Source organism: Cupressus sempervirens, chromosome 10 (assembly GCF_028749045.1).
Source record: "Cupressus sempervirens isolate cs-2001-9-10 chromosome 10, ASM2874904v1, whole genome shotgun sequence".
Lineage (NCBI taxonomy): Eukaryota > Viridiplantae > Streptophyta > Pinopsida > Cupressales > Cupressaceae > Cupressus > Cupressus sempervirens.
The window spans coordinates 917,660,261-917,675,870 of record NC_143127.1 but is presented as its reverse complement, the minus strand read 5'-3'; the positions used below and the strand labels follow the sequence as shown (position 1 = coordinate 917,675,870).

At 36.5% G+C, this 15,610-nt stretch overlaps 1 protein-coding gene across 2 annotated transcripts in view; it reads right to left on the bottom strand.

Annotated features, from left to right (window-relative positions):
- Window positions 1-15,610, bottom strand: part of SPK1 (guanyl-nucleotide exchange factor) — a 190,662-nt gene that overhangs the window by 73,236 nt on the left and 101,816 nt on the right. For both annotated transcript variants that reach the window (XM_089806751.1, XM_089806752.1), the window contains one exon: window positions 5,656-5,693. In XM_089806751.1, the coding sequence (XP_089662877.1) occupies window positions 5,656-5,693 (38 nt within the window). The remainder of the gene's footprint in view (window positions 1-5,655; window positions 5,694-15,610) is intronic.

The following is a 15,610-nucleotide window of genomic DNA, read 5'->3' as shown; positions in this document are numbered from 1 at the left end:
GGTTCCTCTATTTGACAGTTATTTCTTTATAGCTGAACCATCTAAATTGCAACGCCGATTGATAGCTGATGTTGCCATTGTAATTATTTGTGAAAATTCCATATACATATACTGAACATTGCATGCCAAATGTTTGTCTAAATGCCCTTAGCTGTAGATGGTCATTTGATTTTCCTAGAATGCGAGTGAAGTGCTTGAGAATATGTCAATTCATTGTGAAACTCATCTAAGTCACTCATATACATCAGAAAGTTGTAAACAAAGTAGCGAATTGTCTCTATTACTTTACCAATCAATTTTGCATCATTAGAACTATTCCAAACATCATTTGCAGCATATAAATTTAAAACAATACAAATTGAAACAAAGAACAGCAGGTAAAGTCTTTGCATGCAAAGTGTTTGATGAAATGTCAAACAACTGGTTAGTGGGGTAAACTGGTGTTTGTTTAAGCTATAACTAGCAAGGGCTATCACACATTACTTGACTATATTCTTCTAATATGCCAAAAAAACACTGTATCCTTCAAATCATTTATATATTTTAATGTGGAAAAGAAACAAAGGACATTGAATTATAATTAGTTTGCAATTTACAGACAACAAAGAAATTTAGCACATTTAAAGGTATATAATCTAAGAATAGTTTCTATAAACTGCCACCAATACTGACTAAAAGCTCCAGAATATAGTTGTAAAAATGGAATTCCAGATCAGAGCATAAACCCTTAGCTTTCTAGTCCTCCAAAAATAATTCTTGGACTGCTGGGAAATGGCACCTAGATCTAGAAAAGAATATACCATTTTTAACTTCACCCAAAACTGACCGTGAACAGTACAATCAGCATCATTTAAGACACAAACAACAATCTATTCATTCATAAATAAAAATTCAGCTATGCCACCTCAACAACAATTTAGCAATAACAAAAAAAGTCTTCTACAAAATATGCAATCCACTAATAAGAATGTATTATCATTAGACTTCATATTATTTTTCCAGTAAGAAAACTGGAAGACAAGCCAAATGCAATGAGAAGATAAAATAAAGTCGAGATCTACAAGTCGTTGGAGAAGGTGGCCCTGGAAATACAACTGATCTAGCTGACTTTGAATGTGATGACTCTACGACATTGGTTGTCACTGACTTCAATTTAGCTCTTAAGTGGAAAACATTACTCAGTGGAATTGCTTTAGATGGCATTCCACTAAGACTTCCCTCTCTGGAAAGTTTTACAATTTACACAGCTTTCTATACTTTACCCTTCGATAGAACTTTGTAAGTTTCCACTCTAACTCAGTCACCCTGGCCTCCCAGGTCAGTTCTTGCTCACAGAAGAAACTTTAATAGTTAGGGTTTGAATAAGTTAAGACTTCCACGAAAGTTGCACAAGGAAGCATGCATGCTTCACTTCCAACTAACACAACTTCTTGAAAATATCACTGTACGTGCTTTGTTTATCAGGCAATATTGGTCAAATGTTGGTATTCGAACTAGTCCATGATGCAGTCACACATGTTAGTGCCAATCAATTGATTGTTCAAATCCACAGACTTAACACAAAACAGAAATTACAAACAAAGAAGCTCATTCAATAAAATAGAGACATAATGATGCTGATAAATGATATATTTACTGATGTCCAAAATTACATAAGCTGATAGGTTATCTATTGAACTGTTGAAGCCCTCGGACATTCTCACAACCTACAGGCCAATGATAAACATCCTATACAGGCCCCATCAATTTCCACTTCTCCATGGGCTAAATATCCATGATTGGCACTGCGATTTTGGTTCCTGCTTCACTAGTATATCTAGATGTTAGATTTTATCAAGCCCATTGCATAATTCCAATGGAGTGGGACAATCTCCCATTCACAATATGTTCTAAAAACCTCTATCCATCATCCCAAGTCTATGTAGGCTTTCACATTGTTCAACATCGCCTAATCTTTCCAAGCAGGCTAAGGTTGCTCCAATGTCCCAAAAACTGTTTAATTCAATCGGCAGAAATCTTCAGGCAAATATAAAAATAGACACAAAGTTTTCAACTAAAATAATTTGGATAATCAGGTTGCCACTCCAGGATGTAAAGTATTCGGTATTTTCTTAAAGATGCACTATGATGCCACACAATCTCCAGCATTAGAATTCTTTGCGTAAGTGATACCACACAGTTTGAACTGTCCATGGCCTACTATTCTCTATGATGACAAACAAATCTCTTAACATTACAGCAATAATTTACTCAAACTTTCTGCATTGCATTCTTGGAGCCACCAATATTAAACTAGCAAAGATCTTCCATGGCTAGATTACCAACTGCAGACATATTAGCCTTAAATATTTGAGATCAAATTGACAAAAAAACAAGGTTGCAAGGGTACTTGTACCCACACCCCTGGTACTTGTACCCACATACCCAAGTTCCGGGTACACGTATCCCAAATACCAGGTACTTGGTGGAGAGCATCATAGCTAAGGATCTCGATAAAGATTTCTGAATTTTTCTTTGGTTTTTTGTTTGTGTATGAGCTTGTTGTTTATCAAGCTTAATTCAATACCTAATCAGTTTGAAACTTTGATACAATATTGATTAAAATTTAACGATAAACTTTATCACTGTTCAAGTCAGAAGTTTATCATTTGCAATATGTCATTGTCATATGATTTATGATCGTCTTGTTCATGTGTAAAGTCTGCCTTCTCTGATATGCATCTAAACATTATATATTATTATTACAAACATATAGCAAATCTGAAATTGAAAACAGTATATTACATTTGCAAACTTTATCATTGTTCTTGTTTTGAAAAACAATTGTCATGACTCAATAATTTTAGATTTTCTATAAATGTAAAAGTATAATAAAAAATAATGTTTGGCATACCCAAGTACCCCCGTCCCCTATTATGGAAAATAGTTGCACCTGTACACCTACTTGCACCCTAAGTATCCCGATCCCTGTGCAACCTTGCAAAAAAACATCAGCAAAATAAATAGAACAAGAAGCAACATATCTGTTACCAGGGTACCATCAAGAAACCCCCCAAGGAAAGAAATTTCCAACAAAAGTGCATATGCTCTCCCTTAGTGCTCAACAATGGGCACAAGCTTAATTCACAACCCCTTAGGCTAAGACACAAGGTTTAAATTCAAGTTCAAATTCAGTAACAATGGAATTCAGATGAAATTTGGAAAGGGTAAAAATTTTGTTAAACATTAATTGACATTAAATTTGACTTGTGAGCCTCTCATCAAGGAGGTCTTGAGTTCTAATCTACTTGAGTTTAACACAAAATTATAATTAATCTCAACAAACAATCATAATAATTAATCTAGGCTTCGGCCCATTACCAATCAAAAACAAAAAAATTGATTTAAAAAATAATATCCACAACATTATATTATTTATTAAAACACGATAATATTAAATTAAATTTAAGTAGTATTTATATTAACAAGAAGAAGATTTCCACATGGGTTTCCACATTCCATATGAAACTATCAAATTCTATGCTTCTGGATTCGTTTATGTGATTATTTTTGCATCAATGTTTTGGATCACACTCTATGATTCATCATCAAGATAGGAGAAAGAGAGCATCAGGAGAATATTAAAACATAATAGTATTATATTTAATTTGAATATTTTATAATAATTTTAAAATGTTATACTTTAAAATGTGGCTCATTTTTTTCTTCTATTAATATATACATAATAAACATGTAAAAATTATATTAATTAAAATGTTTGGTAAATTAATCTTTGAAAGAGGTGAATCGAACAACACCTTAAAATGCTTATGGAGCAATTATAAGAAACAGGGTGACCAAACTGATACAAGATGTCTTCCTTAATTGGCAATAGAAGTATACCCATTATTATCATTATAGAGAGTCGAGACTATCTCCTATCAATGGTCCACAAGAATGAACCTTCCAATAGAGGAAATATAGCGCATTTAGACTAAACACATGGGGAGTGGGTGCCTATATGTTGCCCCATAGCCATTGGCACCTTGCTGTGGTAGTTACTTCAAGTGCTCGATTAATAAATGTAAAATGCCTTCAACTCCCCTGAGACTGTGAAACTCTTGACTTCAGTTCTGCACAATAGTAGACTGCTGGTACCCTACTAACTTTCATTCATAAAATCCCAAGCATGGTTCCGCATGAAGTATAGAGCAAATTTGAATGACCTATTTCATTTTATTCAAATTCGCAAAACTGTGAACTTCATACATAAAGTTCAGTAAACCTTGTGACTGAGCCCTTAGGCCATCTACAAGGACTTTTGCAATTTTTCTGGCCTCTCAAGAAACAAGAAAAACTCTCCCTCAAGAACTTGATATTTAAGGTTATTTTCTGGTTTTAAAATCTTGTTTCTTGCTTGTCAGCTTTTTAAAGAAAAAAATACATTTTCACAATCATGTTTTCATATGCTCCTTATGATTTATAAGGATATATCATGGTTTATAATTGTCATCACGGCATCTTTAAAACCTTAAGTTACCACATTCACACCTTCCTGCTGAAATTTGAGATTTGATCGCTGCAAAATCTGGATAGGTTCAAATTTGCTCAAAATTCTGCCAGTCTGATAAATTCGCTCAAAATTCTCCCAGAAGGACCCGCTAAGAACTTTGGATGAATTTGGAAGACAACTGATTTGGACAGAGGAACCCAGAATGAATTTAGGGCTAATTTGACTGAAAACGTCATGTAGGTTGACTTCTTCATAAAGTTTGTTGTTTTTTTGCCACCTTATGTCTATTCAACCCTCCAACCAAAGAAGTGAAAACTAAAATGACCAAAAGGGTCATTTTATATGTTATTTGTGCATTTGTGAATGAAAAGAAAATCTTCCCTCCAATACTAAATTTTCTTTAATGCATGCGTTGGTGTATTTTGCTATGTTGTTCTAATATTAGTATAGTAGTGTATGAACTTATTTTACACTGCCTATATATATGGATGAACCAAAAACAAATCTGAACCCAACCCAAAAGGATTTGAACGAATTTTGAACCCGAATCCCAAATGTGTATTTGTACCCAAACTGACAATTTAGTTTTAAAACATTTCAAATCTATTTAGCAATATCAAAATATTTTGGCAACATTGTGCATTTGTTACTTATATTTTTCTAAAATTCAGATTTATAGGAGGCAAATTAAAACATGCATTTTTTGACTCCTGTAACGTGATCCAAAATTTAGCAATACCCAAATCAAAAGCAAACATGAACCCTATGACATGGTATGAAATAATTACATCTTCCATAAGATCAATTTGCAGCATAAGATTACAGTTTTATGTAAAAGACACTGGAGCAGAACTTAACAAACAAGTAGATCAAATTTCTCCACAGCTGTCCCTAAATATAAAAAAGTCTACCAAGAAATAAACCAGAGTGTCATCTGGCATAAAATTGCTGCATTTCACTATGTAAATTTTAAATTTTTCAAGCAGAACATTATATTTTTGAGCCACTATGTTTAAAGGAAACAGTCCATTCTTATTACATATTTAATGCTAACTTCACAAACCCATCACAAGTGAGATTTTTGCTTTGAAAAGCATAATCTATGAAACAAAACAAAAGCAAAAACACCAAGGTTGCAGTTGAAAGTATTCCTTAAATGATACCTTGTCAAGATATTAACCATGGCACGAAAGGCAGCCACCTGCATAGAACAAAATTCAAAATCAATAGAGTTTCATCTAGGCATATGAAATAAAATGATACTTTCTCTAGGCATATGAAATAAAATGACACTTGATCTTGCTTCACAATGAAAATAGCATCCACATATTATCTCATTAAACATGCATTAAATTATTGTGAAAATCTAAGATTTTATGCTTGCTGAGTACCAATTGCACATTCAAGCAATTATCATCCAATCCATTCCCTACATACTTTTTTTTCTAAACATAGCATTTTTTGCTATCAGTTTGCAATTTTTCAAAATAATAACTCCACACTCAACTATGATCAAGACATTAACATCCACAGCTCATTTATAGCTTATAAATGATCAACCACACTCCTAAGGCCCTAACCAACAAATGATTAGATTGCTCCGTTCTTTAATATTCAGAAAACAGAATTCATGTCATCAATCAAATAAAAATCTGTAGCAAACAAGCATGGTAACACGATCCTTCTCCAGTACGGTAAGTCTCTCCATGACTCGTGAGGAAGCAAGAGACCATTCATATGATTAATGGAGAAAACAAATTCACATGTAGGTCTTTCCACAGACAGCACGGGCTGACTTGATAATGAACGCATGAGTACTCCAAGATGAATATAACACTACAAATCCAGAGAATACCAAGCTTGTACATCTGAAAAAGATACAAGTATAATAACAACACAAGCTTCTTGTGGAATGCTTGCATAAGCAACCTTTCATAAACCAAATTGTCTCATTGAATGCTGAAATACAAAAGTAAATCACCTGGAAAATTCAATAGATGCGTCACTATTGAATATTTCCTACCTATTTTTGTGGAAAGCAATTGACAGATGATCCTGAAAATACTACAATTTGTTTTTAAGGTATTAAAATTTACTGGTTTGAATCCTTCTTTTATTTGGTACGTAAATTATGGCCAAGTGGACATAACTGTAAAAGTAACAACAGGATCCCCATTGATAGAAAAGGCAGAGTAATAGAAATGCTCTTTCATGCGAAGTTTTCTATATAAAATATTGGTAACAATACTAAACATTAAAATTTATCTTGAATACCAAGCGCTATCCTAGAAGTTTAACATATATCATTACCATCCTCTTGGAATATGGCAAAACTCAAAGGCAACTGCATTAGGTGGTGTAACCCAAATAAATATTTCAGGTACTTGACTGTCAATCCAGCATTCTGACTTCAATCCTATTAACATAATAATGTAATGTTTCTGTAATGATCATCTTAGTTGATTTAGTAAGTTTCTTTTTTTTATAATTGTTTTCTTTTTAGAAAATGCATCTTGTAATCCTTAAATAATAAAGCCTTACGTCCCTATTGTCTATCAAGTTTAAAATAACATGGTACTAGAGTAAGAATTTTTGGCAGATTTTGCTTAAAAATAAATTTATGGTATATCCTAAAAAATTGGGAAATTTTTAGAAGATATTTTTGTTTGATTCTTTCACAAATAAATTGTCTGTTCTAAATTTGTTTTAAGGAAAAATCATGGGTCTCTGCAAGGCCTCACTGATTTCTTCTGTGTTTTTCTCTGTAACCAGTCTCATTTTTTCACAATAAGACCGTGTGTTTTTTCCTCCAGCTTGTGCTGTTTCTCTTTTCTGCAGATCACACATTTTTGCTAGCTCACATTTTTTTCAGACCTCTTCCACCAGGAGGATTTTTTCAATCCATGTTGTAGATGTGCTTTTCATGGCGTTTTGCCATGCTTGCACCCATTCCTAAGGTCTCACATCTGCACTCTTTGATGTCCATGCGCTCTCCTAATTAAAGTCTTTTGCCCATGTATTTGTGTACTTCAAAGCACCCACCATATATTTGTGATCTTCTTAGATACGTGTGCTTTCTTTGTTCTAGACACGTGCAATTTTGGCTACCACTTCAATTATTTCCTCCCACGTCTTGTTTATTTCTTCTGTATGAAATTTGAATGGATTTCTGGTAATTATGTGAGCCATTTTGATAGTGTATGCAATTTTTCAGTCATCAAAATCCAACCTAGAGTTTGATTGTGGATCTCATAGTTCCCAAAATCACCCGAAAATTGCCCAAATCACCGATTTGGCGATAAGATTCATGTGTGCCAATTTTTTTTTAATCGGAAATCGCTATCACCGATTATTTCAGGTTAATCGCCGATTCAAGCGATTCATGGCAAAAATCGCCAAAATCGTCGCCGTGAATCGACCGCAATAGCTAGCATGTTGAGTTGGAAATAATAAAAAAATCACTTGTTTTTTTTTCTTTCTTTTTTGTCTTTCCTCTTTGTTATAACCCCTAAAGGGCCTTCTAATTGTTAAGCATGAGTAGAAGAGAGGAAAAGTGAGAGAGAAGAAGAGAAAAGAAAAACCATAGGTTTCCAACCAGCAAGAAGGAAGAGCACGAACGAGATCAGCAATCCATCTGGGGAGGCCATAAATTGCATTGTGAGAATTAAAGAGTCAATATCAACACTCTTCAACTCATTTGCAAGAGGTAAGTGTTGAATTTTTTTTTGCATGTTAGTGTATTATGCATTTTTTGTTAAATTTTTAGTGTATTATGCATTTTTTGTTAAATTTTTTTAGTTTTCAAGATTTTTAGTTTAAATCTTGAATGTTCTTTATTTTTACTAAATTGCAAACTAGGGTTCGTTGTTTCGTAGCTTTTATTAGTTTCAAACTCTGATATTTTACATGAATTTTTTTATTGCAGCAGCCCTTTGTTTTCATTTTCCGCAATGGGTAAAAAAGATGATTGTTGAAAATATAACAAAGAGTTTCTTGAAAGAACCAAATATCAAACAAAATGTATATTTTGTAAAGAAAAAATAACTTTTGGAGGTATTTATAGATTGAAATACCACATTGCTGCTATACCTGGACATGATGTTACAATTTGCACTAAACAAATTGCTGAGGCAAAACGCACTTGTTTAGTGGCATTAGAAAAAATTGAACAAGACACAGTGAATAGGAAAATGCAACTTGAAGGATTAACGGGTATTGGCTCCCATGTTCCCGCATCTGCAGCCGCATCTATATCAGCTTCCGCATCCATAGGTTGTGTTGGAGAGGGTTCTTCTAGGCCTCCTTTTTATCCTAGTTCTAGTGTTCACGCGAGTGCTAGTGCTAGTGCTAGTTGGTCTTACACTGAGACAGAGTCCAACAGCAACCTATTGCAGCCTAGAGTGCGGAAATACAGAATGGATGGTTACTTTGTGCCCCACACTACTCCCGGTTCCCAACCCACACTTGAGAGCATGGGTTTGAACAAGATGATTCATGATGCTGCCAGAAAGGAGATATGCAAATTTTGGTACTTCTGCAACATTCCATTTGTTGCAGCCAAGTAATTGATTATTTTTTCTTTGTTTTCTTTATAGTTAAAATTAAAAGTAAAAGTAAAACTTTAATTATATCTACTTGTTTTATGATTTGAGTCTTTGACATCTAAATTTTTATTTGTGACAGGGCTCCTTATTGGCAGAACATGATAGATGCAGTTGTTGTTTGTGGTCTGGGGTTTAAAGCCCCAACTGAGGTTAAGTTGAGCAGATACCTCTTGGATGAGATGGTAGAGGACATGAGGGTTGAGCTCGAGGAGAAACGAAAGGAGTGGATTGAGAAGGGTTTCACCATCATGACTGATGGTTGGACAGATAGGAGGGGAAGAACACTCCTCAATTTTCTTGTATCCTGTGGAGGTGATTGATCATTCTACTTTCCTACATACATAATTGTAAATTTCGATTTGTTAAATGCTAATTTGTTGATGATCCATTTAACATTATAATTCATTGTTTTGTTACCTGTAGGATATACCATGTTCCTCAAATCCATTGATGCTTCCGCTCATGTAAAAAATATTAAAATAACCTTCATGTTTCTTTTTAATGCTCACTATTATATCTTATTATATCTCTATAAATATTAGAATGTTTCTAATATTTAGGTGTAGTATAGAATAGAATGTTTCTATTCTATTCGACTCCCCTCTTTGTATATATAGATCAGTTTGATCTCTGATTAATTCATTCAAGTATTCCGCCATTTACATTTGTAACATGGTATCAGAGCTAGGGTTTAAACCCTCTGTGCAAATCGATTGAAAAATTGTGTCTTCAGCTACTAGCGTTCTTGGAAACCCGTAGCTTAGTCTGTAAGTCACAAATCTGAAGGTCGTTTTTTCAAATCTGGAGGTCGTTTTTTCAAATCTGTTCACATCCAGATCTCAAAAAGTGGGATTTTTTTGTTGTTTTTTTTCAAAAACGGGTCTGTCTATCCCTGTTGGATATTTTGCTCGCGTTTCAGCTGCTGGGTTTTGTTGTTTTTTTCACCTGCAAACATCTTTTTTCTGCCTTTTTGACCTTTTTGGCCGCCGACTGTTATTCTGCTCGAAACCCTAGTTTTTGACTTAAGAAAAAAAATTTCTGAGCACATATTCTTGGTGGGTTTTTTGAAATCTCAAATGGGTCTTCATCAGATTTTTGTGGGTGCCTCGATTTTTGAGCCAGCGGATCCGAATTTCGACAACATTTTATTTTTGGGTTTTTCGAGCTCTTTTCTGGTTACTTCTCCAATTTTTCTGGGTCTTTCATTTTCTCACCTCGAAGTTTGTGCCATTTGAAATATTCACATATTATAAGCATCTGTATCAGCAGCATCAAAAGTTGGACTCAATTAAACAGCACGCCAATGCTGCCCAACACTCAGAGCGGAAAGAATCTATCTACCATGCCTTTATGGCCAGCATACCTGCAAATCATGTGAAATCTTCTGCTTGGTACATCGATTCTGGTGCCTCCCGACATTTCACTCATAGGCATGATTGGTTTGTTGAATTCACTCCCTATTCTGACTAAGTAATCTTTGGAGGCGGTGAAGAATACAATATTGTCGGCAAGGGCAATGTTCAGATTCAGTCTGGAGGAAGAAAACTCATGTTTCTCAATGTATGTTATGTTCCTGGCATGAAACATAATCTTCTGTCTGTTAGTCAGATTATGAAGCACTCTCCTCAGTTGGATGTCGTTTTCAGTGGAAATAAGTGTTCGATTATTGATCGTGTTTCCCGCAGTACCCTTGCTTTCGGTCTTGAGGATCATGGTATTTATAGGCTTGTAGATTCAGGCGATTCCCTTGAGCATGCCTTCATCGCCGAATCATCCGCTCTCAGCAGGCTCTGGCATCAGCGATACGGTCATCTGAACATTCAATATCTAGCACAACTTGCTCGAGATAATTTAGTCCATGGCCTACCTAATATTCAGACCCAGAACCATCGCGTTTGCGGAGCTTGCCAAGCAGGGAAGCAACATAGGACACCATTTAAGAATGGTGAATCATGGCGGGCATACAGAGTACTCCAACTAGTTCATGCTGATGTATGTGGTCCTATGAATACTCCTTCTATTACTGGGAACAGGTATTTTTTACTCTTTGTGGATGATTTCAGTCGCAAAATGTGGGTATATTTTCTTAAGCAAAAATCAGATGTCTTTCTTGTATTTCAGCAATTTAAAGCTCTAGTAGAAAAAGTGTCTGGTTCCTCCATCCGTACTCTTAGGACCGATAATGGGGGGGAATTCTGTTCTTCTGCTTTCTCTGCCTTCTGTACTACTCATGGCATTAGACGTCAGTTCACCACACCTCACACCCCCCAGCAAAATGGTGTTGTAGAGCGTCGAAACCGTACCATCACAGAAATGGCTAGGACTATGCTAGAACATAGAAATGTTCCCATAAAATATTGGGCAGAAGCAGTATCCACAGCTGTCTACCTTCTTAACCGGTCACCCACCCTTGCAATTAATCATAAGACTCCTGAGGAAGCCTGGTCTGGTCGCAAACCTAGGATCAACCATTTGAAAGTTTTTGGCTCTCTGGCATATGTATGGATTCCTGATGCCAAACGCACTAAGTTGGATTCCAAAAGCCTGAAACTTATGTTTACAGGATACAGTCACACACATAAGGCCTACAGACTGATTGATGTAAATACTGATTGTTTAATCTTCAGTCGTGATGTTGTGTTTGATGAGGAATTTGGACCATTTCCGCTCTCTGACTCCCCACCACATTCCGAGATTCAGTCTTCAGCAATCTCTGACTTGGGTTCTTCTATTTTATATGAGTCATCTGATGCTACTGATACACCACCTCAGTCACTTCCAGATAATACAACTCCTGCTCCTGCTTCTCATCCAGCTATTCCGTCAGCATCTGATATTGGCTCCTCAACTCTTCGGCCAAAATGGTGGGCTCAAACAATTAGTGATCTTCGTCCTGATGAACTCATTGAGGGTAGAACCTCCAGAAATAAGAGCCTTCAGCACAACACAGTTAATATAGCTCTTATGGCCAACATCCACAGTATCCCTGAGCCCCAGATATATGCAGAGGCCAAAGGAATTCCAGAATGGGAACAAGCAATGGATTCTGAGCTTCAGAGTCTTCAAAAGAACCACACTTGGGTTCTTTCAGATCTCCCTCCTGGGAAGAAACCCATTAGCTGTAAAGGGGTCTATAAGGTCAAGTACCATGCAGATGGTACCTTGGACAAATACAAAGCTAGACTTGTTGCTCGAGGATTCACCCAGCGCGAAGGCATTGATTATGAGGAGACATTTGCACCGACAGCCAAGATGAGCACTATTCGCATTCTTCTTGCAATTGCAGCTCAGTATGGTTGGAAAGTTCATCAGATGGATGTGAAGAGCGCCTTTCTCAATGGTGAATTACAGGAAGAAGTCTACATGACGCAGCCCCCATGTTTTAAGGTTGCCGGTTCAGAACACAAAGTATGTAGACTCCAGAAGGCCCTCTATGGTCTTAAACAGGCCCCTAGGGCTTGGTACATAAAGATTGATCATTACTTGGTTGCTCAAGGATTTCAGCGTAGTCCGTCAGACAGTAATCTATATATTAAACACTCTGGTAATGATATTCTTTTTCTTGTTGTCTATGTGGATGATTTGATCATTACTGGAAATTTAGAACATTTGATTTCAGAAATCAAACAGGATCTATGCAGAACTTTTGATATGACAGATCTCGGATTGCTTCATTATTGTTTAGGTATTGAGGTTTGGCAGACTGACAATAGTATTTTTTTGTCTCAGTCCAAGTATGCCAGAAGTTTGCTTGATAGGTTTCGAATGCAGGATTGCAAATCTGCCTCCACTCCAATGGAGACTGGTCTGAAATTGTCCGCACAATCTGTTTCTCCTCCTGTAGATGAAACACTCTTCAGGCAGCTAGTAGGTAGTCTCATCTACCTTACTACTACTAGACCTGATCTCAGTTTTGCAGTCAGCTACATCTCACGGTTCATGACAAACCCCAAGACTGATCATTGGATTGCAGCGAAACGTGTGTTATGCTATGTACATGGTACTTTAGATTATGGTCTTCTTTACACAAGGAGTACTACTCCTCAGCTCAGTGGATTCACTATTTCCGATTGGGCCGGCTCAGTTGATGATAGGAAATCTATTTCTGGCTATGTGTTTAGTATCGGATCTGCAGCAGTTACTTGGACCAGTGAGAAGAAACAAGCACATGCACTCTCCTCTACAGAAGCAGAATATAGAGGAGCTGTCAAGGCAGCTTGTGAAGCAATTTGGCTCCGGCAGATGCTTGCAGATATGCATATTCCTCAAGCAGGTTCGACTTCTTTGTTTTCAGACAATCAGAGCATACTCAAACTTGCCAAGAACCCAGTGTTTCATGAACAAACCAAGCACATAGAGCTTCATTGCCATTACATCCGACAATTAGTAGAAGATGGATCTATTCAGTTACGCTATGTTCCTACCTCAGAGCAATCAGCAGATATTTTCACTAAACCCCTTGGTCCTGACAAGTTTGTTAAATTCAGGGGATCTATTGGTGTAGTAAATAGATTGAGCATTAAGGGGGGGTATTAAAATAACCTTCATGTTTCTTTTTAATGCTCACTATTATATCTTATTATATCTCTATAAATATTAGAATGTTTGTAATATTTAGGTGTAGTCTAGAATAGAATGTTTCTATTCTATTCGACTCCCCTCTTTGTATATATAGATCAGTTTGATCTCTGATTAATTCATTCAAGTATTTCGCCATTTACATTTGTAACAAAAAATGCCACATACTTATGTGAGGCTATTGAGTAAGTCATAGTAGAGGTGGGGGAACAACATGTGGTCCAAGTGGTGACGGATAATGCAGCAAGTTATGTTGTTGTAGGTAAACTTTTAACTTCTCAAGTTTTGAAAATAATTTATTTGAATTTTGAACTTTTTCTAATTCTAAGTTTCCTAAGTTCTAACATGTTTGAAATTTGAATTTCTAATTAACTTAAAATTGTTGTAAGTAAACTTTTGATGGAGAGGCACCCCACCATATTTTGGTCCCCTTGTGCAGCACACTGCATTGGCCTCATGTTGGAGGAAATTGGCAAACTTGAGTTTGTCAAGTCATGTGTGAAAAGGGCAAAAAACATATGCAAGTTTATTTATAATCATTCATTTGTTCTTAGCACAATGAGGAAGTACACAGGAGGCAAGGAGTTAGCTCGCCCAGGCATCACGAGGTTTGCCTCGAATTTCATCACCCTGCAGTCCTTGTTAACATCAAGGGATGATTTGAGGAGCATGTTTGTTGGACGGGAGTGGATTTCATCTTCCTATGTTGCGACCACTGCAGGGATAGATGTGGTGGATTGCATATTTGATGAGGATGGATTTTGGAACCCCGCTAGAGAAATCCTTAAGGTAAATTTATCGCAATTTAACATTTAGTATTTTACAATTTACTATGCCAATTGTTTACTGATTTAGTTTTACTTTAAGATATATTATTTTATATTTAAGTTTTGACTCAAATTTTTGTTTTACTTTATATGTAGTTCACTGAGCCCCTTGTATCTCTCCTACAATTTGCTGATGGGGAGAAGCCCTCTATGGGCTACATATATGAGAGCATGGTTAGGGCCAAGGAGGCCATTAGAGCCTGGTATGCAGGAGTGCAGGAGAAGTATGCCCCTATTTGGGACATCATTGGTAGGAGTTGGCAGAATCAGCTCCACCGACCCATCCATGCAGCAACTTACTTTTTGAATCTGACATTTTGTTTCCGTCCTGACTTCAAGACGGATGCAGAGGTTGTCACTGGCTTATAAACAGTGATCCAGAGGTTGAGTAGTGATGACGATAGCACTGCTGCAATTATTGAGCTAGACAAGTTCAATAATAAAGAGGGGCCACTTTTCTCTGGCAGGACGGCCATAGATGCTCAGACAACAATACAGCCAGGTAAAAATTAAATAATATATTCAATGTTCATGAATCTAGATTCTAAACTTAAAGTTGATTATTTAATTTTAGAGTTGTAATTTGTAAATGAGACTAATTGTTTTTGTTTTCCCTTATTTCAGATAGATGGTGGCAAATGTTTGGGGCCACAACCCCAAAACTTCAAAAAATTGCCATCGATATTCTGAGTCAGCCAAGCAATGCTTCTAGATGTGAGCACAGTTGGTCCATGTTCAAGCACATTCACTCGAACAGGAAAAATAGGTTGACAGTGCAGAGGTTGAATGATCTTGTCTTTATTCATTACAACCTTTGTCATAGGATCAAACAGATTTTGGGCGCTAACTCCTCTCCGATCATTCTGGAGGAGATTGATCTAGAATCAAAGTGGATCACAGAGGTTGTGCAACCAGTCTTCACTGAGGAAGACCGTGCGTGGGTTGAGCAAGTGGATATAGAGGCTAAGGCTATGGCCATGGCAGAGGAGGCAGCTAGAGCACGTTCAAGCATTGGTAGACACACGCGCATGCACAAATGCAAGCCCTAGCGGCATTGTTCGTGAGCCCATTGCCCTTGCAAGGGATATGGCTCGACGGTCCTCTAGGAC